Source organism: Silurus meridionalis, chromosome 1, assembly GCF_014805685.1.
Source record: "Silurus meridionalis isolate SWU-2019-XX chromosome 1, ASM1480568v1, whole genome shotgun sequence".
In the NCBI taxonomy this organism is placed as follows: domain Eukaryota; kingdom Metazoa; phylum Chordata; class Actinopteri; order Siluriformes; family Siluridae; genus Silurus; species Silurus meridionalis.
Window position 1 is genome coordinate 16,748,575 of NC_060884.1, and position 23,993 is coordinate 16,772,567.

Here is a 23,993-nt window from a genome sequence, read left to right on the forward strand (position 1 = left end):
ACTCTTGTGTGCGAGTGTTCTGTTCTTTTGTGTTTTGTTACAACTGAGTTGTGCAGTTGCTTTTTGTGTGTCGAGAGTAATTACTCACATCATAATGAGCTTCATCGGTTTTTACAAGTGTTCTGCGAATAACAACTTACAAGTGCAAATTCATGGATTAGATACGTTCACCTTTTTTTAGACACGGTTCAGTTAAAATTGCTTGTCATTTTTTTATTAACGCAGTTTCTTATTATTAACATTTGTGATCAACATTTGAAGATTTTATTTTTTTAATCTTTTTAAATAAAATAACTGCTTGGTTAAATAATATATAAAATTATATTTTATAAAAATAAAAAAAACTACCAAAAATAACTAATGGTTTTTCAGAAATGGAATAATTTTACATTTGTTAGACCCCATACAGATGTGTATCCATACAGATGTGTATGTAAGTGTGTGTGTGTGTGTGTGTGTGTGTGTGTGTGTGTGTGTGTGTGTGTGTGTGTGTGTGTGTGCGTGTGCGTGTGCATGTGTGTGTGTGTTTCATATTTAATATAGAATTTTCTAAAGATGTTTTCTACTTAACTGGTCTAATTATTTCAGCATACTTTAACAAATTTTAATTCCTTTAATCCTTCAATCATTCACTCCCTCAATATATGAAATTTTCAGGATTTTCTCCTTTTAAAAGAGATTTTCTTCTTAAGATTAAGATTTTCTCTTTCATTTTAATGTTGGACATAAAATGTTAAAGAATCCATAGCATCAACATTAGCCGCTAGGAACTTATTGGTTAGCGGCTAATGCTAGCGATTGTTTCGCATTTTCATCCATGCACAACATAATTCTTATTTCCAGTACGGCATGAGTAGCTACATTGACACTGCGCAACTAACAACTAACACTGACAATTATTATACCCCTGGCATTGTTGTGTATGTTTTTTTATGTTTATTAATATTAATTAAAAAATGCGCTCAAAGTGGGGGCGGAGACTATACAAACTTGCGGTCCGGCACTTAAAACATTCCTAATAATTCCTATTTTAACTATGTTCTGTATGTAAAAAGGATTGCATTCGCAAAATTACGAATGCATATATTTATTTATATATATAATTGTAATTTTGCGATTGCAATCCTTTTTACATGCGGAACATAGTTAAAATAGGAATTACGATAGTTAAAATATATACATATATATATATATATATATATATATATATATATATATATATATATATATATATATATATATAAAGTATGTGTACACGTGTATATGTGTGTGTGTTTGTTTGTTTACAAAGAAAACAGTTATACTACAAAATATATTACAAATATATGACTACAGTTACATTACAAAAAAAAGTAAAACATAATGTTAATACAAATAAGCATTTCTATTTTTTTTCCATTACCTTACTTTTGCTATTTCATTCTTTTCCTTTCTGTTATTTTTCCCCTTCACGTGTTAACAAAATGGCAAGAGCTAAGTCAACATGACATAATGTCAGAACCTTATCTTAGATTTGTACACTGTCGATTATTCTCTCCAGACACACTGTGAGCAAAGTAAAGAAACTCACAATGCATCTGTGACTTTCAAACATTCAGGAAAACATCTTCAATAACACTTAAAGAGTCAATGTTCTCTGATGACGTTTATTTAAAGCATGATTTTCACTTAAGGCAAGGGAACAGATGTATTATTCCAAACATTTTCAAAGCTGTATAATGTCTGTCTGTTGTCTTTGCTGAAGCTCTGAGCTGGATTTTTGTGTGTGATTTAAAAATGGATTTCCTGAAGTCACTGTAGAACAAAGACAAACATTGTCAGTTTCCCCAAGATCTCTCAACATCTTGAAGAACACACTTTTCACAAGTCACCTTGGGTCAAACAGTTAAGAGTTTCTTACAGGTAACTTGTGAATTAATCTGTAATTACCACAAAGAGTGAATTATGAGTAAATATTATAATATGCATTTTTCGTTTCTTATTCTACATGTTATTGGTCATGGAGTTGTAGTTAGAAGCACATTTAATCCTACTGTATAATGCTGATTTCAAAATGTTTATTAAGTGTGTACAAAAGTCTCTCTATTGCTGAACACTTGTAGTTAAGTGGCTTTTGCTCTATAAGTACTAAAATAGCATTCCCAGCTCTCAGAGCCTGCAGATGAATAACCTCAGCTTTGCTTAGATATAACAAGGTCTCTAAGGCTTTGATTAAGATCTCTGTGTGGATTCAATTACTGTAAGCAAATCCTGTTTATCTGAGATTTCAGGTTTATGTATACAGTGTGTATGTGGACTGGTTTTGTAGCCTGTTATTAAAGCCTGCTGTGACTGAAAATTACTTATCGGTCAGTGGTGGCCCATGTGGACTCTATTGTAGCACTGGCCAACAACCTCCCCCTGTGCAGCTTGCTGGTGGCAGTCACCCCTAAAAAGTCATCCACTTTAATCCATTGTTTGTAAAAATCGCCTCTTCAAGGTCTCCCAGCAGTAAGCACATTATAAATTTGCCCTATTACTGCAACCCTAAACAACTAAATGTATGGAACATTTGTGTTGTAGAAATCAAGAGTTGTAGATTGATTTATCTTAAGTTTGTAATCTAGCATACCAATATAGATTTATTCATTGCTAGAGACTAAATGCAACAAATGTAAACGTACAGTTAATAAATAAGATTGTAGTTCAAGAGTAGTAAAATGAGCAATAGATTAAAGAACACTTGGGGAGCCACAACCATTTAACAATCTGGCTTAAATATTGGTCATAGTTAGTACATCATTCTGACACACAGCTACATATTACCACCTAATAAATGGAGACATTGGATGAAATTCCCCATTTATGTAAATAAGAAAAGTCAATTACATAAAACTTGACAGAAAGATTTAAAAACCAGTTAAATAGGACACTTAATAGGTGACTGTGAATAGTGACACAAGACATGCAAGAGCTTCTGCGAGATGCTGTACATGCACCAAAACCTTGGTATATACAGTATTTGCTTCAAAAAATTCTTGCACAAAATTTCTGAATTTACTGCACATCAATATTTCACTTATTTCTAAATAAATATTTTGTCCCTATATTTAAGTATATGTTTATAAACCCAGCCATTAAATATGCGGATCATGAAAGAGAATTTCATACCAGATCGGTCGAGGCCTGGGTTATCAACGACCGCCACAGGTATTGTTAGCCAACAGAGTACTGGTGGAAATTGGGCTACTGTTAGCCAAATGAGTAGAAGGAGAGGAGGAAGATGTCTACAGAGTCGGCAGGGAAAGGAAAAGTGGAGGAGAGTGGAGGTTAGAGTGGGTACTTTAAATGTTGGTACTATGACTGGTAAAGGGAGAGATTTAGCTGATACGATGGAGATGAGAAAGGTATATATGTTGTGTGTTCAAGAGACCAAGTGGAAAGGGAGTAAGGCCAAGAACATTGGAGGTGGGTTTAAACTGTTCTATCATGGTGTGGATGGGAAGAGAAGTGGTGTAGGGGTGATTCTGAAGGCAAAATACAGTAACAGTGTAGTGGAGGCAAATAGTTTCTCAGGGTTATGAACTGGAAGCTGGAAGTTGAAGGGCTGATGATAAATATATTCAGTGCTATGTTCCACAAGTGGGTAGTGAGATGGATGAAAAGGAAAAATTCTGGAGTGAGTTAGACTGAGTGGTAGAAGGTGTACCTAGGAATGAAAGATTGGTGATTGAGGCAGACTTTAATGGGCATGTAAGTGAAGGGAACAGAGGTGATGAGGAGGCCTTAAGGAGAGGAATGTGGAGGGGCAGATGATGGTAGATTTTGCTAAAAGGATGAAAATGGCAGTGGTAAAACTTATTTTAAGGAGGAGCATAGGATGACGTATAAGAGTGCAATAAGGTGCTCACAGGTGGACTATGTTCTATGTAGGAGATGCAACCTGAAGGAGATTGGAGACTGTAAAGTGTTGGCAGGGGACTGTGTAGCTAGATAGCATCGAATGGTGGTCTGTAGAATGGTTTGGAGGTAAAGAAAAAGAGGAGAAGAGTGAGGACTGAAAGAAGAAGAAGATGATGGAAACTGAAGGAGGATGACTGTACTGTGAGGTTCAGAGAAGAGGTCAGACAGGGGCTCAGTGGTGGTGATGTGCTAATTGATTGGGCACTACTGCAGAAGTAATAAGGAAGACAGCTAGAAAGGTACTTGGTGTGACATCTGGAAAGAGAAAGAAAGACAAAGAGACGTGCTTTTGGAATGAGAAAGTGCAGGAGATCACAAGGAGAAAGAGGTTGGCAAAACGGAATTGTGATTGACAGAGTGATGAGAAAAGTAGGCAGGAGTACAAGCAGATTTTTACAACAGGTAAATGGGGATGTGGCAAAAGCCAAGGAAAAGGCATATGAGGAGCTGTATGTGAATGTGAATGTGTATGTGTATGTGTATGTGTGTATGTGTATGTGTCTATGAACACCTCAGAGTGGTCCTGAGAACCTTGAGGCGGGCAGGGCTCACGGCAAACCCAAAGAATTGTGCAACTGGGCAGGTGGAAGTACGGTATCTGGATTTTCACTTGGGTCATGGGCAGGTGCATCCCCAAATTGATAATGTAGCAGCGATTGCAACTTGCCCGAGACACAAGACCAAAAAAGAGGTAAGGCTGGGGCTGGCTGGCTACTATTGGGGGTTTGTCCCAAAGTATTCGGATGTCACCAGCCTGCTGCCCAATCTGACTAAAAAAGGGAGCGCCAAATCCGGTCCAGTGGACGGAGTCATGACAGCAGGCTTTTTCGCAGGTAAAAGCTGCACTCTGCAGTGGACCGCTTTTACATGCTCCTAACTTCTCTCTCCCCTTTATATTGCAGATGGACGCATTGGGCGGGGGGTTGGGGGCTGTGTTGTCCCAGGTGGTGGAGGAGGAGATATGCCTGATGCTGTACATGTATGCCGGACATGTATGAGGACAGTATGACAGCAGTGAAGTGTGCAGTAGGAATGACAGACTGGTTCAAGGTGGAGGTTGACCTGTCTCAAGGATCAGCTCTGAGCCCTTTCCTGTTTGCAGTGGTGATGGACAGGTTGACGGATGAGGTCAGACAGGAGTCTCCATCGACTATGATATTTGCGGATGATATTGTGATTTGTGGTAAGGGGTAGGGAGCAGGTTGAGAAGAGCCTGGAGAAGTTAAGATACATGCTGGAGAGAAGGGGAATGAGCATCAGTAGGGGTAAGACAAAGTACATGTGTGTGAATGAGAGGGAGGGCAGTGGAGTGGTGCGCTTGCAGGGAGAAGAGGTGGTGAAGGTGGAGGAGTTCAGGTACCTGGGGTCAACAGTGCAAAGTAATGAAGAGTGTGTTAGTAAATTGAAGAAAAGAGTGCAGGCAGAGTGGAGTGGGTGAAGAAGAGAGGCAGAAGGGATTTGTGATAGAAGGGTATCTGCAAGAGTGAAAGGGAAAGTTTATAGGACTGTGGTGAGATCTGCTATGTTGTATGGTTTAGAGACAGTGGTATTGACTAAAAGACAGGAGGTGGAGATAGAGATAGCAGAGCTGAAAATGTTGAGGTTTTTGTTAGGTGTGACAAGGATGGACAGGATTAGAAATTAGTTTATTAGATGGACAGAGCATGAAGGACGTTTTGGAGACAAGGTAAGGAAGGCGAGATTGAGATGGTTTGGACATGTGCAGAGGTGGGACATAGGGTATATCAGTAGCAGAATGCTGAGAATGGAGCCACCAGGAAGGAGGAAAAGAGCAAGGCCAAGGAGGAGGTTTATGGATGTGGTGACAGAAGACATGCAGGTAGGTTAAGTGGCAGATGTAGAAAACAGGGGGTTAAGGAGAAGGATGGTCCGCTGTGGTGACCCCTAATGGGAGAAGCCAAAATTAGAAGAAGAAGATTTAAGTATATGTTTATTATTGGGCAACCGCATGTCCTCATATGAACATGGGGTTTCCCACAAGGTTATGTGCTGAGCCTACTGCTTTACTCACTGTTCACTTATGACAGTGTTCCTCTGCATAAATCCAACATTTTTATCAAGTATGTAGATGACACCACAGTGGTCAGCCAGATCAGCAACAACAATAAATCAGCCTATATGGAGGAGATGCAAAGACTGGCAAAATGGTGTTCTTTTAACAAGCTCACCCTCAATGTCATGAAAACTAAATAGTTTATCTGTATCCTGAGATTTTAACAAGCTTTTACTTTTGCACCCTTACTAACTCCATCACAGTATAGTATGGCAGCTCCACAGTGTTTGAACAGAAAGTGGTGCAAGGAATGGTGAAAATTGGCAACCTACTACTTGTTATTGAGCACCTCCACAGTAGAGTTGTACTTTGTATCTTTTTATGTGTTTGTTTGTTGCTGTATTATGGGAAAAAGGACTAGGGAAAACCACTTTACACTTCACTAGATTAGATAACGTATGCAATATGCATACGGCACATAAACAACCTCAAACAAGATGATATTGCATCTTCCAAATGTATTTTCAATCATTTTTAATCGAGATATCAGGGTTTGAAGAACTATTCAGTTTTACAACAGTTTTACAACTTAAAAAATCTTTTTTTCTATGGAAAAGGCAAGAACTAGTAGATGAATGTGCAATCTTTTCCCTCTCGACTCTCCTATTTAGTCACCTGTAAATGTTCACACACTAGCCAGCCCTCTCCTATCAGAGGACAACCAACCAGGCTGGGTGAGTGCTTAACGTGTTTCCTTCAACACATGCGAAGACTGCCAAGCATATCTTTTTAAACAGCTGCTAATAGTTCAACTCAGAGCAAAGCAGTATCCAACCTCTTCTGCAAACGTGACCTCACAGACACCCTTGACTGGTAAGAGTCTTTGCTAATTGACAATAAAGAGAGTATTGACATCCCTCCCACTCAAACTGCATGACTAATTTTGTTGGCTGTGGCATTGTCGGATTAAAAAATCACAAAAACTAGCGATGCTGAGGAACGGACATTGCACAGCATTAGAGTTCATGTCAGTCTACAGAACCTTCCTGATAGCTCAGTGGCCGGATTCCTTAGATGTGGGTGCTATGTTCACAGCAGCATGTGGAGGGTTTTTCCACCACGTTAAACTCTGACCTCAGAAGTGAGTCTGGTACAGCGTCTGTGTGCTGGCATGCTCCGCTGCTCAGACTTTAAATTCACAGAATTGGATGGGTTAATGTCACAATGCACTGGTTTTATTTTATCATCATTTACCTTTAATGGACAATAAAAGTAATTGCACGATAGATTCATTCAGGACAGACATTTTGGGGAGTAAACACTTTTAAATACACGATTTTGACTTTATACAATACAATATCACTTTATTAAAGCTAAAGCCAAAAAAAAAAAAAAAAAAAAAAAAAAAAAACAGGTTTACATTTTTTCCTGTGAAACCTGGATATTTTGCCAACATTAAGCACATGCTCTTTGCACATAGAATTGTAAAAGGCCTATGATTTAGGGAAAAAAAAATAGCGTAAAATTAGAATTGTAATAAAAAGTGATTGTTCTAATTTGGTGTCAGTCCTAACATTTAGTTTCTCAATATATTTCAAAGTATTTCTGTAGAATTACCACCATCTCAGTAGTGTTACTGTTTTGCCATTGCTTTATCTTTATAATAAAAAACAAGCACAAAGGATGGTTTCTAAAAGCAAAAAAAAAATCTAAATTTCAAGGTCAGAATAAAAAATAAAAAAACACCTTAAATTGCAATCCACTTAGCTGTGTGTGTCCATTGTCGAAATGAAATGTAACATACCTTGCTGATTGCTGCAAATGTTATTGTCTTATCCTAACTGCAGATTAATCTATTATAATCAGTGTTGCATCGTAATGAAACGTAGACTAATCACTGTGTAATTACAGCCCTCAATTGATATGCAGGTGTAGTGGAGATTACAGACTGGAGCTTCAGAGAATGGAAGCTCAGGCTGACTGATTTCTGGTTAATTATTAATTCATTCTTTTTTTCAAATCAACCAAAGATATTGCTCATTACTGCCTCATGTCAATTTGTGGTGCTGGTGTTAATGTTATTTCAATGAGATTTCAAATTTCTTTACTGAAATGATGGTAGAATGGATTTTTCTGGATAAAAATATGTACAAATAAATAAATAGGCAACAGGCACTGTAAATGTCCAGAAGCGTTTAAACAAATAATATTAAGAGTATGTATATTTTGATCTACTGTATACATGAAAAGATGACACAAAATGGAGACTTTGTACTACAGTGATGGCATTGAATGCATGTTTATGCATACTGTATTTTCCGGACTATAAGCCGCTACTTTTTCCCCACGTTTTGAACCCCGCGGCTTAAACAACGTAGCGGCTAATTTATGGATTTTTCCGGGTTTTCCCCGGTTTCACAAGCTACATGCCAAAAAACTGAGCCCTATAACATTAAACCAATGAAATTGCCGAATGGGTTCAGGTGAACCAATGAAACTCTTTATATTAAATCAGATGCGCTCCCACTGAATCGGGCCGCACCACATCATAAATATGGATGATGTTCCTCTGATGTTTGACCTGCCGCTCACTCGCACTGGCAACAGGAAATGCGAATCAAATGCGAATCATTGTGTTCGTTCTTTTATGGTGCATATTGTTAACAATCACACTTATTTATAATATGAACTATAGGATTAATAGAACTATATATGGATATTTGAAGGTTAAAAATAATTTTTGAACATTATAATTACCAAATTACAGACTGTCATTTTTTCTACATTTTCAAACACGGTTTCTATGCATGTCAATGTGATTTTCAATGTTTTAAAAATTAGGACTGTAATCAATAGCATTAACATTAACTAAACACTAAATTGGTCAGTGTTACTATTGTACTCATTAAAAACTGATTTAACGGGGTTTTTTCAAAGCACTAAAAGGTTTCAGCTCATAGATATAGTCTTTGATGCATGCTTCAATCAAAAGGTGCAGGTTTATTATTAAAACCTAGAATAATAAAGGCTACAGCAGGGGTAAGATTTTTTGAGCTATGAAATAGCCTTACAAATAGTGGTCAGTATTCAGAAACAGATTTTCAGTGTAGTCTGAAGCTATGTGTTCAGACAGGCTAAATAGCTTTTCACTGCAGTAAAGGTACATATCTGGGGAGTTCATGGGTGTAGATTGTTTTGGTAAATTAGGAGATTTTGGTGTTGTTGCACTCCGTCACTCTCACTGTTCACTCACGCTCGTTGATGGTGGAGCAGCAGGAACTTTTTATCCCACAGTGCTCTCATGCCTGTGTTACCTTCTGGTTTTTTATTATCCTGTCACAGCTAAACCTGCCCCCCACTTGCACACTGATTACAGTATATATCCTTTTAGGTCCCTGTATGCTGTTATCATAGCTAATAATCTGTTCTCTTTGTCCACCAAACTGAACATTGTACTCCTGCTGCACAATGTGATGCCAGTTTCAGAACCAGTTTTTTTTTCTTGCTTTTGCTGTCGCACTCCTTCATGTTTGTACCTGTCTTCTTCGTCCTGATTCTCTTGTGGTCTTATGGTCTACTCCACTAGTTAATTCAGCTCTGATCTCTCTTATAATGTCCCATGCACACTCCAGGAATTCTCTTAATAGGATCAGACCAAATATTTCAATTACATTTAACCTTTACCTTTTTTAGCTGTCTTATTGGAAGGACAAAATTACCCTGGTATATCTGGTGTCAGCAATTATAGGTTATATTTTAAACCTGATTCCTCTCATCAGTTCTATATTTTCTTGGTAGTTTTTCTTTTTGTTTGCCATTGTTGCCTTTAATTTATTACAGTTTTAAATGTACATGTCTGTATAGATATCGTCACACGGTCCATTAACATAAAAGTGAATTAAAATACATTGTGTACAAGCTTTTTACTAGATTTCACACGATATGGTTACTCCGTATCTGTTAATGTTATGTCATTATATTATTTGTTTATCCTCATATGATAGACTGAATGCATTATGTGGAAGTTAACATAAGTGTAGCTACTATACAAATATGTTGGTTACTGATCGGCAATGTATGCACTAAGGGCTATAATCATTACCAGCACAATTTAGCAACTTAAACTCATGTGGTATGTCACATTGGGAAAGATATTTCATATTCAGAGTCTGTGTAGGCAGAAGATCTAATAAATTTTCTGGGCAACCTATTCAGATTATTACAATTACCATTATGCTGTTAACTTGCCTTAGCTAGTAGCGTTATCTGCTACTGAATGTATATAGTTCAGCTGTAGTGGTCAGAAAGCTTTAGTTTGCTAATGTTGAAAGCTGTACCAAGTTACTAGGCTGGCAATGATAAATGTCATTTTTGTTAAATATAGTGCACCATTCGTTTAATGTGGCCACTGGTTCTTAATGTAAACGTATAGTGTAGGTGTCAGTGTACTTGCAAAGAAAAAAATAATAATAATACATACAAAATGGAAAAAAAAAAAACCCTGAACCTAAATTATGGAACAAGAATCACAGCAACAACAATTGTGAACAAAATTGAGACCAGTTATGATGTGAAGGCTATAAATGTGTTAATCAAGTTGAAAAGAAAACTGGTGTAAGAAATTAGTGACATATGATCCAGACATGGAAGTACAGTGGCTGTTGTGTAATCTAGTGAATGGTCCATAATTCTTGCAGTAAGCTATATTCGATTTGTTTTTTTGCTATTTTGTGATAAAAAAATAATGCTAATGTTTTTGTTATTCTGATATTGTTCAATTGTATCTTCCTGTAAAAAAAACATACATACTCATGGCATGAGGGTCATCTGACTTAACTTAAATTAAAATAGATCACAATTTTATTCACTTAGAGTTTAGTCCTTGGCAAATAGCAATGTCCCTGATGATGATGCATCATCTAAATTGTGCAGTGCACAAAGATCTTTGTTTGGGGACTTTTCCGCTGTGCGCTATTACAGAAAACATATTAGCTGACTACCCCTTTCAGAGAGTGGAGTGAAGATGTCCTAATTGTATCCAGTGTAACTAATGGCTGTAGTAAATGTTACCAATTCAATGGAACCCATATGCTGCATGATCTCATTTAAAAACTATCATGCATGTGTATTTTGGTATTTCGTTTTTAATTTATCTATGCACACAAATGAGGATTGGACCATTGGACCACCAGTGTCTATCTCCAGTCTCAACCTTAGCAGAAAATGTATCACACTGTGCCCTTTAGGGCAGTGATGTAAACACCCCTGGTTGAGCCTGCTCTCTTTTTAACATCTATTCTATTACATTTGAGAGAACTGAAAATATCTGCTGGCTCAATATCTATGAGATACTGAGATGAGATGATGCACGTCTCACATATTATCTGAGCCATGCGCATGCAACATTTAGTAGCTGAGACAAATGTCTTATGTAATCAGTATAATCGCAGACATGCGCATTTTAGGGAATTATTGAGACATAATTCCTCAACCAATACTTGTGATATATTTTGAGTCACTCAATTCCATGTGACATTGCTGATCATATTAAAGGCTGAGTCGGCACAGCAAAATGAAAACAGCTCGAGTGCAGAATGGTACATAATAACAGGTATGTCATAGGGCATTACAGTCAGGCATCGTATTACATAATATTTGCACTGCTAAGCATCTTAAAATCTACATCAACAGAGCTCTAAAAAAAACAACCTTCCTGATGTAGCAGAGCCAAATGTGTAGCTGTAACTGTTATTCTGCTCATTTGCTCTTTCTGGTTCCAGGCTAGATATGCAAACACCCCCGTGGCTGTTAAGAAAAAGGAGAGTGTTGCAGAGAATCATGACTGCTCATATAACTGCAGGACTTTTTTTTTATTCCCAGGTCCATCCAACATCCTGTGCTTCTTAACATCCTGTGTTTTTCAATATCCTGTGTTTCTCAACATCCTGTGTCTTCTTCTATGAGCACTTGGACATAGAGCCCAAAAATATTGGACAAAGCCAGACAGTGACATCATCATGGGAAAGAGTAAACTGGCAAGCTGAAATCACTAATTTAGGACATAATTTTTTTTTTTTCTTACAAAAATACCAGCGCTGTTACAATTCAGCATGAGTATATACAGTGAGTATTAACTTGGGAAATAATATGTTAAGCTCTAGACAAAATATACCTCACCCGACGTAAGTTCAGAGCAAATAATTAATGTTATTGGGTTTATTTACCATTTAACTTTGTATAGATACCTATTGTTTTGTTCATTAATACATAATGATACAGTGTATCATATGTATTGATTATTGATTATTGTATTGATTAATGCACTGGCCTAAAATCATCATAAGGTAGGCTATTTGTAAAAAAAAAAGCCTATAATACTTAAGGTGTAATACACATTTAAATTTGAAGTCCAGAATATCATTTATAAAAAAGTAAAAAGTAGCTTCTTCTTGATCTCACATCAGGAAAGGACACATGGGTAAAAAACAAACAACAAAACATCTCCTAAGCATTTTTTTTTTCTCATGTGCGATTTTTTTAAGCATACCAACATGCCAGATTGAGTAAAGCAGCATTGTCAGAAGCAAGTAGGAAGCCGGAAATTCTCACAAATCTCGTATATGAGAGCACTTTTACTTTTGGCAATTCTGTTCTGATTCTGATGGTTAGCGAGTGGTGGACAGTACAGATACTCATGTTTCTTTAGGTAACAAAATTTGACATTCTTTTGTATTAATATATTAATATATAATTAATATACAATTATATATTAATTATATATTAGTATATTAATACAAAAGAATGTCAAATTTTGTTACCTAAAGAAAGTATCCGAGCTGAACAACCACCATATAGAACACAAGCAGAGGAGTCTCAGTCATGTTTACATCACTGACTCCCTCCGTCTCATCCACATTAGCCCCATACGTCTTGTTACCTTCGGCTTTGCCCGTTGTGAGCTTCGTAAGCTAGCCTATGCCTGCTGTGCATGATAGCCAGGAAATACTACACTAGTGGTAGGTTGAAAAAGCCACACAATGATAAGAAATAGGTTGATGGGCTAAAAATGGCACGCAATAAAAATACAAAATATTGATCATGTCACTAAATAGATTCAAGCTAAACTTACGAGCCTGTTTTGAAAATGTAAGAAGTAGAAAGTACAGATATTTCTGGAAAAAATTTAATGAGTGAAAGTAAAAAGTTGTCCGAAAAATAAATAGTGAAGTAAAATACTGATACCAGAAAATCTACTTAATTACATTAACGAAGTATTTGTACTTCACTACGTCCCACCTCTGAGCATGCCCATGCATCTGCACTGAGTCTGTCACAAGCAATACATGAAAACACACACATCTTATTCAACACAAGCTAAAGAAATCACCATGCCAAAAGGCCTACAGAAGAAAAGATCTGCTTTTGATCGAAACAAAAAAGCTCATCTGTGAAGCATTTTGGTGGTAGTGTCATGGCATAAGCTTGCAAATTTCACCTTGAAACCAAATGTCTTCAATCTACCACAAAAAATAGCCTATAGATATGAAGGGGACTACATTGTTTTTCACACCACAATTAGCAAACATCATAATGTGACATAAAAAGCCCTGTGTTTTAGACACACCACCATTATTTTGGCCAACTTGAAAACAATTATTGTATTTTTTTTTTTATAAATTAAAATGAACTTCAATGCGATTTTATTTTAAACTGGGTTTTTTTTGTTGTTTTGTTTTTACAGAACTTTATATTAAAATAAACATTACTCATTATGTATCTCCTTCTTTTATACTCTTGTTAATGCTGATAACTGATATTAAAATGAACGTTGGGATGATAAATGGGTCAATAGCATTAAACCTACGGACAGATTTAATCTTGAATTATCATTGTGGCCAACTGTACTACACTCTCCTGGCATTTTTCCATGACTTGACTGACATGGCTGAAAAGAATTGATCAAGATAGAGCATCAATCTCACATCAATGAATTGTTGATTTGCATATAAAAATCGTTAGCAGCAAAAGTTAATGTAACAGCTAGTTTTAAATATCTATGCTCTTGACCAGTTTTATTTCCTCCCACACTAACTCCCACTTCTCAGTTTAAAGAAAGCAGCTAATTCTTTTTAACTCCGACTACACCTTTTCTAGTGGCCTCTTGCCTCACAAAAAATCTAAGTTTATTTAAATAGAAAATAATATAAGAACATAAAAGAAGAATGTCAGTAGAAGTTAAATTCCACATCATGCTTAACAATTCATCTACTGTAGGTATTCTTCAGTCCCACAACCTTGTGAACTATGGAGGCACGAGCTGATCGAAAACAAAAACAAGAGGGCATACAATATGTGGAGATCTTGATTCTGAGGAAAAAATCGTGGTCACACTCCATATATGTTATCTCTCTTTGTCCTACAATTATTATTTATTTCTGCCCACTCCCACTCACATGTGAATATATGTTTTATTCTCCTACGCCTGACTTTTGGATGGGATCCCAGTCATAACGTGACCCTCTATCTTTCACTATCTATCCTTTATCGAGCTAGTGCAGTTGTGGACCTGAAAAATAATTACATATCTGATGGTAGTTTCCCTACCATGTGATAAAATGCAGCCTACCATTTGTTGGACTAAAATGCAATTTCACTCAATGTGAGAAGGAGCTAGTAAAATGTATGATTCTCATAGAAGATTTCAGGGTAATATTACGCAGAATGACACAGCTATTGCTCTGTGCCCCTGAAGGGTTATGGAGATTGTTCTCATTTAACACTTAGTGAAATATGTTTGGATAATATTTATTCCCTGGGAATTATAATGGGAACTTTATTTGAATTGCATATTGGTTTAAAGAAAATAGATGTCACCTTTGGGATATAAGCTTGTATGTTTTAACTTTGCGAGTTGTTGTTTTCCAAGGCTAAAAGAAGTCTAATAATTAAAAACAGGAAAAAATAGTATCCTAATACTTCAGCTCTCTATAAATTGCAGTTTAATTTCATGGTGCTTAAATATTTCCTGGCATTGAAAATGATTTGTCTTTCACACTGTTAAATGTAATTTGATGCTTTTAAATCAAATCTGCTACTCATGACTATAATTAGTAGCACAAAGGCTTGAGAAAGTTATTTTACTAAAGAAATGCATCACTGTGCTCATTAGGAATGTTTACAAGTGCCCACTTTTGTCAATCGGAATAAATTCAATCTGATTGCAGATTCCGAATGCACTGTTTTTATGTCCCACAAACACTGGAATCTGATTCAAATACTTGTTTACGTGTGCATTTTGAACAAAAGTGTCTGTTGCATGAAGCTTTGTTTCATTTACATTACATTTACAGCATTTGGCTTTATCCAAAGAGACTTACAATTATTTCATTTATACAACTGAGCAGATGAGGGTTAAGGGCCTTGCTTAAGTGCCCATCAGTGGCAACTTGATGGTGCTGGGATTTGAACTCTTGACCTTCTAAACAGAAGCCCAACAGCTTAACCACTGAGCTACCACCTTCACTACCACCATATGTGCATCTCAATGAGCAAATGTGTACAGAGCATATTAGAGCAAAAAAGTATGTTAAATAAAGTAAAATGATCATGTAAATAATAATCCTCTATGTGTGCTGCAATTTAATGATCAAGTATATTAGCAAGTGCAAGCACAGGAGGACTCAAGAGAAACCCAGCTCAGGGTCAGGTTCATTAAATTCAAGTTAACTTGTTTATTCTGTTCAGCCAAATCTTTTAACCTTGTTAATTAAATAATGAGTTGAACCAGGTGTGATTCAGCAGGGAAATCAGTGACCCACACTAGACTCTGTTTTAGTGCAATTTCAGAGTTCGTCGCTTGAAATACATGATCCTCTTTACCAGGTTGTAGTGTTGCTCTTATCTCAATAGTGTTTATTACAAAGCAAAGACCTCTGCACTCTGCCCTATTTGATATGGGGAAAGCATGCCTACAGTGGGCTTTGACAAGAGGTGGGTCCTGTTATTGTAGCCTTAGAGCTCTGTGACCAGAGATAAAGCCAAACCATTCAAGTGTGTTAATCAAACTGAATTTCTAGCCTTACGGTCGACCTGCTTTTCTTAAGAATTTCCAACATTTTCATCCTGTTTGGAAACAAACCTAAATAGTAGGAGAATTAGTAGGATAATTAAGAGTAATGAAGTTTGAAAATATTGAATAAACTTTCTTTCGGCTTCTCCCGTTAGGGGTCGCCACAGCGGATCCTCTGCACGTTTGATTTGGCACATGTTTTTACACTGGATGCCTTTCCTAACGCAACCCTCCCCAATTTATCCGGGCTTGGGACCGGCACTGAGAGTGGCTGGGGATGGTTTCCTGACCGGGAATCGAACCCAGGTCGCAGCGGTGGGAGTGCTGCATCTTAACCACTAGACCACCAGGGGACTTTTTGAAAATATTGAATAATTGAGTTAAACAAATCTATTTCCAGTAAGTCACATTTACTGGTTGAGATTTATAGCACAGAATTTCATCAGATACATAATACCACCATGCATAGAGCAATAGACATATCATTTGTTTTTGACTGAACAAGGTTCAATGTGCATTTATTTTCAATTTGACTTTCTTTTCTCTAAATCAGCCCCATCCATTCTGTGTATATTTACTGAGGGCCATTGGTGGGGCTATTGCACTTAGCTGCACATAAGTAAGGAAGAAACATATGTTAATGGATTTAGTTAATAATTGTTGTGAATTTCAAAAATTTAGCATTATTTAGACCAGCCAGCTCTGGTAATGGCTATTTCCAACAGTAGGAATAAGTATGAATAAGAACACATTCATTAAACCGACACTTACCATCCTCACGAGACTTCTGGATGAAGGCATCAACCCCACTTTCTCCATAATTTCCCTCGGACGCTACAGTTGAGACGTAGTTCCACCCCATGTGTCTCACAATATCCACCATTGCCTGGGCCTGGTAGGTGTCTGGAGGAACCACTCGAGAGAAGAAATCATATCGTGTGTTGTCACTCAGCTCTGGTGCTGTGGAAGCGTAGCTCACTTGAGGGATCTGTTGGCAATGGGAGCAAAAATTCACAGCCTCACTTAGTATCTTAAATGATTTTTCCCTACAGGTCCCAGCATATAACTCTGACAGCCTTCAAGGAACCTCATTAAGACAAATAACCACACATACTTTTACTGATTTTTGTTCTTCTAAAGACTAAAGAATACATATGTAAATGTAAATGTGGTAAATAAGGTAGATATGCACGATTTTGACACAGTAGGAGGACACAAGTCAGTAGGAGGACACAATGCAGGCTTTTGTGACTTTGTTTCTACTAATAAAATGTTGCACCTTTCTAGTGACTGATAGAATCTCACCAAGTGTTTTATTTTGAGAGGAGGTGTCTAGCATGTGTACCACCTTCCATCCTTAAGCTGCAGTTCTCAGAAAGAAAAGGTTACACTTTCCTGCCATGAATATCACCCTGCATGATTTTATACTACTCTGACGTCATCATTCTCACCACAACGTGCCAACAGATGTGCTATGCACACCATACTGTACGTAATTCTGCACAGCTACAGATAGAGGATCTGTTTAAACATGCATTGGCCACTTGTGTCAGGTTTAATAACTTTTTGCATTACTCACCGAAGAGGAAAGCAACTCGTAGGACATTGAACGTGACAACTTGCAGATAGACATTCGGAACAGAGTAACAGAGTACCAGAGATCTGGTCAAGGTATCTTTATGGTAATTTCTGTGAAATTATTTAAATACTCTTTTTCTTGTTTCATTTTCAAATTAATTGCCATTTTCTCTTTTATTTGTATTAAGGTTAAATAAAACAGCGTAAATCTGAATTGTGTATAGTATCTCATAAAAGTGAGTGCACCCCTCACATTTCAGCAACCATTCTAGTATATCTAATCAAGAGACAAAACTATAGAAATGAAAATTGGATATATTTTAGAGCAGTCAATGTGTAGTTCATATAGCAGTCCTCTGAAAATAACACAGTTATTATTGTCAAAATAGCTGGCAACAAATGTGAGTAAACCCTAACCGATAACAACTGTAAATCGTATAACCATGCAAAGCCACATAATCTATTCATCATGTTTATGTTTTTGTCTGCTTGACAGGACCATACCTATATGTGCATTTATTTAAAAATACATTATGTATTAGAACAGTTACAATTTGATGCTTGAGTACAATTCTCTCATAATGTCCAACATGGCACCTCATTGCAAAGACTCTCTGAGGATTTGAGAATTAAAATTGTTGCTCTCTACAAAGATGGCCGTGGCTATAAGAAGATCAGTAACACCCTGAAACTGAGTTACAGTACAGTAGCCAGGGTCATACAGAGGTTTTCCAAGATAGGTTCCACTCGGATCAGGCCTTGAAAAGGGTCGATTAAAGAAGCTGAGTCCTTGTTCTGTGTGTTAGGTGCAGGAGCTGGCTTCAAAAAACAGATGCATAAGTGCTGCCAGCATTGTTTTAGAGGTTGCAAAAGCGGAAGGTCCACTTGTCAGTGCTCAGACCATTCGCTGCACAAAGCAACAAGTTTGCATGGCCATCCTCCCAGAAGGAAGGTTCATCTGAAGTGACCATGCAAAAAAGTCTGCAAACAGTTTGTTGAAGACAACCTGTCCAAGTGCCTGAATTACAACACCCTGTTGAGAAATACAAAAAAATTGCATAAGTGATGCTGGTACTGGGGAGCTGTGGTTCACTGAAGAAAACATGGATTCCAACATGTACCAACATGTGCCACAGAAACATTTGAGACATATATGACATATATCTGACACAAGATGTTTTGAGTGGTGCTCGCATCTAAGAGTGGAAGAACATCACTGGATGATGAGCATAGATCAGGAAGACCTTCAACGAGCTCAACCCCTAAAAAATGTCAAAACCATTCGACAATTTGTGTATGGTGATCATCAGACAACAATCCACATGATCTCACTCTTGCACCCAACCTATTTGCCAGGTTTGGCAATTCACAACAAAAACAAATATTCTCTGTATATGTTATCGTGTGAAAGTTAGAAGAGATAGAGTTTCTCTGGTATCACCTAATTAACTGATCATGTGGAAACTTAGCAAAAGTTCAGTTTGGTGTCCTAATGGTTTACATAATTTAAAACACCGTAATTACTTAAAAACATTTACAAGAGTATTTTGTCTTCATATATATATTTCGGTACGTACCTCAGTTTTTAAGTCACGGTTCGGTTGAATTTCAGTACGATTAGGGGGAAAAGTGTTTTTTTTATAAATTTTTTTAACTCAGTTAATTATTAATAACATTTGCAAGCGGCTGTGTTATCTTGCTGTCATGCTAACCTGTAACTTGTGCAGCCCAACTAATCCATAACAGCATTCATTGGCAACAAATTTCATTATCGATTATTATCAATTTTATCAGATTAGTTTTTGCAGCCCTATTGAGAACATCAACACTTTACATTTTAAAAACAATTGTAATGATAATTTTAATAGAAATGCCAGCTTGGCTGAATTATATATCAAATAATATTTTATAATATAAAAATAAATAAATAGAATAAATCAAAATAATGCAATATAATTTTTATTATTTTAATTACATTGGCACAAATTAAATTAATGAAATTTAATGAACCTTCCGAATTGTTAGGATTTTCTCCTTTTAAGAGAAATTCTTAAAGCTGGACATAAAACTCTCAAGAATCCATATCGCTACCATTAGCTGAAATGGAGTCTTTAGATTTTCATGCATGTGCAAAACAAATCTGGTACAGAGTGAGTAGCCATGGTCGCACTGCACTAACTCTATTTTCTATTTTCATCTTCTATTCGTCGATATATAGATAGATGTTTAGCCAGTTATTAAAATATATAGCAAGGGTCAACAAATTGCAGCTTGCAGTTCATTTCTGGACCCAGCAAATTTTAGATGAGTACTTAAACATACCGTAGCAGAACGAATAAATCTATTGGGAACTTGGACATTATTAAGGGTCTATAACTATAATCTAGTAGATTTCTGTAGCACATCCTCAGGTGTAGTTTATCACATGTATTTATCTAAATTATTAAGCAAAAACAGATTTAAAAAATGTTAAACGGTCTTATTTATACCTATAAAATAATAATTAATAGTCAAACATTAAATGGTTTTAAAATTGTTAGTGGCTGATCTGGAAATTAGTTTACAAGGAAGGTTATAACTGGACATTTTCACAACATTTAATTGAATATTACTGAGACATAGCAAAAGATCTTGTTGAATGTTCCGGCTCCCACTCACTCACTATGAATACTAACCTGTATTTTGAATATATAATCAGAGCCTTAAGGGCACTTAATCATAGCAGCTACATTTAAAATAAACTATTTGCAAAAGCATTTTAAATGACTGTGTTTGTATACAGTAAATTCATAAGATTAATTTACCCTGTGACTCAAGGACATTATAAACATGACTGCTATCTACTCTTCAAATTAAGTAATAGCATAAATGCTTACCGGTAGTATCATTACCATCATGCAAAAGCATACATTAGAGCGCTTCCATTTCTGTTACAAATATCCCTAATCCCTAATAACACTTAGGTGTGCTCTCTAACTGCGTGTTGTGGTGAGCTCATACAGTAGTTCACAGCTGGAGCGGGTGGCTGCTTGCAGGCATGGAGAGGCTTGTGGCTAAACTAATTTGAAACAAATATGCCTCTTCCATATCTGACAGTCTTTCTTGACTGTTATCAGCTGTTGTTTACTCTGATAGGAGATGCAATTTTCACATCTGTTACTGTCAAGCTAAGTGGAGCAGCAAATGTCTGAGCTGCAAGAATAGGGATGACAAAAACACTGTGTAATTGTTAAACAAAACAGATTGGTCCTGTGCTAGGAACAGGCATTAGACTGGTGAATTGTGTTGTAGAGAAAGGTTCAAATGCAATTGCATGAGCAAGAAGGCCAATTTTTCATTTAATATTAATAAATTACTTGCTAAAATGGTTTAGTGAGGAGCCCACATCCATATTTAAAAGCAAATTTAAATGTGCTCTGTGCACCTCCACAGATGTAAGACCTTTTTTTCTTACTAATTCTGGTGGAAGAGGGTTTTAAATTGGTATTCTACAGAGATCTGGGCCTTTCTGGTCTAGTGTGAGGATATTTTTAATCGGGGGATACAAAGCACATTTGGATATGGGTGACTTCCAAATGCAAAGAATGTTAGAAAATAGTTGCATGCAGGATAGTCTTAAGCTCACAGGCAAACAACATTCACAACTCCTCAACACCCCCCCAAACCCCCTTCATGAAAGCATTCAGACACTTTGTTCCTCTGATCTCCAACTGTGAAGCAATGAAATTAAAAATGTCAGTCTATTGGGCTGGGCATACTGAGATACACAGTGAGTGACAGAAAGCAAGACATTGTTTTTTGCCAGCAACTGACCTACCTACAGAGGCTGCCATTTATGTCAACGTTGGTGAGAGAAGTTTGTCTATTTTGGTGTAAAAACCTGTTTTACTGTAGACAGCATAATTTAATTAGACTTAAAACTAATTGGGTTCATTTATACTATATGAGAACAGCAGTGGGTTAATGTAAAATATTTGTAATCATCTCAAGCCTACACCACACACATAGATAGATCGATAGATCGATAGATAGATCGATAGATAGATCGATAGATAGATAGATAGATAGATAGATAGATAGATAGACAGACAGACAGACAGACAGACAGACAGACAGACAGACAGACAGACAGACAGACAGACAGACAGATAGATAGATAGATAGATAGATAGATAGATAGATAGATAGATAGATAGATAGATAGATAGATAGATAGATAGATAGAAGGTTAAAGTTTCACAGTGTGGATTAGCTATTGCAAAGATATTTCCATAATTTATCCTTGACCTTTGAAGATTTATCAGTCCATACTGTCTGGAAATTGTGTCTAGTCATGCTTATCTCATTTTATCTTGGGAGAAACTGTCATATCAGGCTGCCTCCTCATAATGTTTCCATCTCTCCTGCAACAAGCACATTACAGAAACTAAACACCTGGTGTGGTGAATTAAATTAGTATTTGACTCATATTCCAGGCTCGTCCAGAATGGGCAAACGGGACATTCATAGCATAATGTAAAGTCTAATTTTACCAATATTCTAAGTCTTGAAGACTAGCACCTTATGCTGTGCTGAATGTGTGGTATCAGAAGTAATATATAGGGGTTACATAGGGCAGGAGAGGAAGATAAGTCATTGTCAGTCCATTATCTCCTCTGAGCAGCATGCTTTCTGTCAGGCTGAGGAGCAGGAGTGCAGCTTATCCAGTGTCAGAGTCAAAGAGTTTGGATGTAATCACCACTGTGGACTCCAGCCAAGCAAACAGGCTAAACAAAATCAGCTCTGGCTATTGATTTATTAGTAAATTAGTAAATGTGGCTGTCTTACACAAAAATGTAAGACAGCCAGCAATCATTACTGAGTAGAGGCTGTGCTTGATTTTGTTGTACAATCCTGGTTGTCAAGTTCTAGTTTACAAAAAAATTATTTTATAATACTTAAAGCCTACTTCCTGTACACCCTCACCCACCACTTGCCAAATTCTATTTATTAAAAACATGTGGTAGCATTAGTAGTAGTAATAATAATAATATAATAAGTTAGTTATTGCCAAGCAGCAAAAACACTTGCCAAGGGAAAAATAAAATAAATAATTGATCGCTTTCTCTGTTGTAAAAACTGAGAATGTTGATTTCAGGTGACTATGAACATGACATTATACATGGGCCAAAGTGTTGTAGTCTAAGAAGTCCATGTTGGTAATTTGTGGTGCATTCTGGGATATGATATTTGTTTTACTCAAATTCTGACATGATATAGACATGATAGAAGTATGTAAAAGTAGCAGTAGTATGCAACTATTTCACAAATGCTTGGGTAAGTCTTGTTATTTATTGTCAATTTAATTTATTGTAAATTATTTTTAAAAGCCTGATTTTGTATACCTCTGGGCATTTTTTTTATCTCTTTAAGTCCTATCATATTAATTTTTTTATTTAAATAAGTACTTTCTTAGTAAGTACTTTAAGCAGCTACAGACAACACAATGAATTTATAGATAAATGCATTAAGTATAATAGTGTGTAAGTTTAATTTTAGTGAAAGATGTAGTAATGAGCTATTACAAAAATTTTTTTTCCCCCCAAGATTTTCTCATCTTCGTCTTTTCTCTTTATTTAGAAACCTAAATCAAAATATAACAAGTGCCATATGCTAATCAGACATAACCAGAAGGAGCTATTTTATCATCTAGAAAGAAAGTACTTTCATACATCAGCACAATGGCAATATTTACAGGGATAAAGAGTTCTTATAATGCAGTGCAAATTAGTGGGGAGATAAATATTTATCATGACACAATCAGCTGCTATTTGCTTTATGTTCACCTGTTATTATATTGTAGAAAGTATAATGAGAGTCAAAAACAGTAAGGTTATATAAATCAACAAACGATAAGCTTCATTAAACAAAAATACATTTATAACAACATATTTACTGATCAAGAAGCATAATGTAAGACAAGGCTGACATGACAAACACCTGAGGCCAGCTTAGTGAGAACATGCTAAACATAGCGTTCTTCATCCTTTTTCAGCTGTTTCCATTAGGGGTCACCACAGCGGATCATCTGTCTCAATACTACTCTGTCCTCAAAATCTGTCACTTTCAAACCAACTACCTGCACGTCTTCCTTCACTACATCCAAAAACCTCCTCCTTGGACTTCCTCTTTTCCACCTTCCTGGTAGCTCCATCCGCAGCATTCTCCTACCAATATACCCTGTGTCCCTCCTTTGCACATGTCCAAGCCATCTCAATCTAGTCTCTCTAACCTTGTCTCTAACACATACTACATGTGATGTCCCTCTAATAAACTCATTTCTAATCCTGTCCATCCTCGTCACTCCCAATGAAAATCTCATCTTTAGCTTTGCTACCTCCAGCTCTGCCT

General features: G+C 36.5%; 1 protein-coding gene across 2 annotated transcripts in view; it reads right to left on the bottom strand.

The window, feature by feature from the left end:
- grm4 (glutamate receptor, metabotropic 4) overlaps positions 1-23,993 on the bottom strand; it is a 187,405-nt gene that overhangs the window by 32,871 nt on the left and 130,541 nt on the right. For both annotated transcript variants that reach the window (XM_046857014.1, XM_046857005.1), the window contains exon 3: positions 16,797-17,013. In XM_046857014.1, coding sequence (XP_046712970.1) covers positions 16,797-17,013 — 217 coding nt within the window. The remainder of the gene's footprint in view (positions 1-16,796; positions 17,014-23,993) is intronic.